Source organism: Amphiura filiformis, chromosome 13 (assembly GCF_039555335.1).
Source record: "Amphiura filiformis chromosome 13, Afil_fr2py, whole genome shotgun sequence".
In the NCBI taxonomy this organism is placed as follows: Eukaryota; Metazoa; Echinodermata; class Ophiuroidea; order Amphilepidida; family Amphiuridae; genus Amphiura; species Amphiura filiformis.
In genome coordinates, this window is record NC_092640.1 from 19,030,842 (window position 1) to 19,033,386 (window position 2,545).

The 2,545-nt window shown below is 40.7% G+C and overlaps 1 protein-coding gene across 1 annotated transcript; it reads right to left on the bottom strand.

The window, feature by feature from the left end:
- Window positions 1-502: 502 nt before the first annotated feature.
- Window positions 503-871, bottom strand: LOC140167465 (uncharacterized). The gene has a single exon (XM_072190772.1). The coding sequence runs from the start codon at window positions 869-871 to the stop codon at window positions 503-505; it is 369 nt and encodes a 122-aa protein (XP_072046873.1).
- Between the last annotated feature and the right edge of the window lie 1,674 nt (window positions 872-2,545).

A 2,545-nucleotide genomic window follows, 5' to 3' on the forward strand; every position in this document is an offset into this window, starting at 1 on the left:
TCCAGCTTCCCAGATAGCTAAACCCATCAACTTGCTTCAGATTGCCCTCATGGATTTTAATGTTGCAGATAAGAACATTTTTTTGCTTTGTAACTACCAGACACTCAGTTTTCTTGCAGTTGATGAACAGTCCTTTATTCTCACTTTCAGTCACAACTTTGTTGACTACTTGTTGAAGATCTTAGATTGTTAATTTTTGTCCCACCAATCTTCACTCCTGGTAAATCTTCCAGTTCTCTTAGTATCCACTCGCTGTATAAATGGAATAAATCTGGCGAAAAAACACATCCTTGCCGCACTCCTTTATTGATTTCAACAAACTTCCCTACATCATTGCCCACTCTGATTGCTGCTGTCTGGTTCCAATACAAATTTCTGATAATTCTCAGGTCTTTTCCATCAATATTAATCTCACTCAAAATATTCAACAGTTCCTCATGTTTTACGGTGTCAAACGCCTTGGTGTAATCAATAAAACACATATACAGGCATTGCTTCATTTCTATTGCCCTCTCACATATAACATTCTCAGCATGAAAATTGCATTCCTGGTTCCACAATCCTCCACAAAGCCACACTGCAGATTTGGTATTTCTGGTCTGATTTTATTCCTTTCTCTCTTCGTCAACACCTTCAGCAAGATATTCACTGCATGACTCATTATGCTTATTGTCCTGTGTAACTCACATAATATAGCGCCAGGTTTCTTTGGTAAAGCAATAAAGATGGACTTACTCAGCTCTGGAGGAGTTTCACCTGAGTTATAGATCTCATTCAACACTTCTGTCAACTTCACTATCCCCAACTTATCTAAGTTCTCAATCAGTTCCACTCCTAACTCATCAGGACCAATTGCTTTGTTGTTCTTCATATTGTAAACCACAGATTGCACTTCAGATTGCAGAATTTCTGGGCTATCAATTTCCCGATTGATAGTTGGCATTTCACCTCTCTCATCATCAAATAGTTCCGAGATATATTCAGTCCATCTTTTGGTGATCTGGTCCCTCTCCACAATGATATCTCCATCCTTCGACTTGATACATCCAATTGAGGTACACCCTTCTTTCCACAAACCTCTTTGATAACCCGGTGCATTTCTTTTGGGCTTGTATGCCTCTGCTTCTCAAGCTCATCGCATCTGCTATTGAACCATGATTCTTATGCATCAAGACACTTCTTCTTGACCATATCATCAAGTTCCTTGTACTTGTTTTCATTTTTCAACTTTTGTTGTCTTCTCTCTTCCATCAAATCTATAATGTCTTTTGTCATCCAGCTATGTTTATTTTGCTTTTTCCTTGGTGGAATCACTTCTTTGCAGTTTCCACGATCGACTCTAGGAAAATCTGCCATTTGGTATTGTCTTTGTCCCCTTCATCCTCCAGCACCTCGAATCTGTTGCTCACTTTGAGTTTGTACATATCTCTGATATTGCTGTCTTCTTTTAATGCTGCGAAGTCAATTTTTTTAGCCCCTGTTTGCTTCCGTATCTTCTTGACCTGCAAATGAACTTTGCTGATAACTGGCACATGGTCACGGCGGATATCTGCACCCGGGTAGGTCTTTGCTTCCTTCACTGCATTTCTAAACCTCTTTTTAATGGTGATAAAGTCAATTTGATTTCTCACCCTGTCCCCTGGACTTACCCAGGTGTACTTCCGTCTGGGTGGTTGTGTGCTTGCAATCATGAGGTCTTGTTCGTTGCACCATTCGATCCACCGATCTCCTCTTTCATTTCTTACACCCAAACCATGAGGCCCTACCGTATCTCCAACTCTTCCTTCTCCAACCTTTGCATTCAAATCTCCCACTACCATGGTGATTTCATCCTCATAAAAAGCAGCAATGTCGTTCTCACCACTGTCTGCGGTTGGTGCATATACTTGGATGATTGCAAGATTGAAAGGTTTTGCAGCTAGTTTAACAAGCACTACTCTGTCTGACACACCCCAATGACCTATCAGACTCCTCGAAGTAACTTTATCCAGCAAAACTGCTACTCCTCTTTCATGAGTTGTGCCCCCAGAGAAAATCACTGTATATTCTCCAGATGTATTTTGTTTTTGCAAATGAAACAACTTTGGGGGAGTTGCAAAACGATTCCCCTATTTGCAGCTTTTTGAATTTTTCAAATCAACAAAATTTATGTCAAGTTATGCAAAGAAATGTTTTGTAATTTTAGAGGGGGGGGGGGGTATTTCTTTTGAACCCTGTATTATGAGGTATGCCGTACCGTACGTATTTCCGCGCCCGGACCGTATTCAATTTCAGAAGAATTTGAGAAGAAACAGGGAATCTATGTCAACTAGCGAGATGCCCGCACTCCGCGCGAGCCCCCGCTAGCCGAGTAAATGGAAGTGATCTCTCAAACGAGAAGAATCGTTTATGATTTTTTTTGCTATTTTATTGTACCTCCCTCACACACACGCATCAAGATAAATAAATATATATAAGTTACGACCGCATAATTAAAGCCAGCGAACCAGGTCTCGACTGACATCTTGATACATACTCTCCCGACGAAATGTCTTTCCGCAGTAAC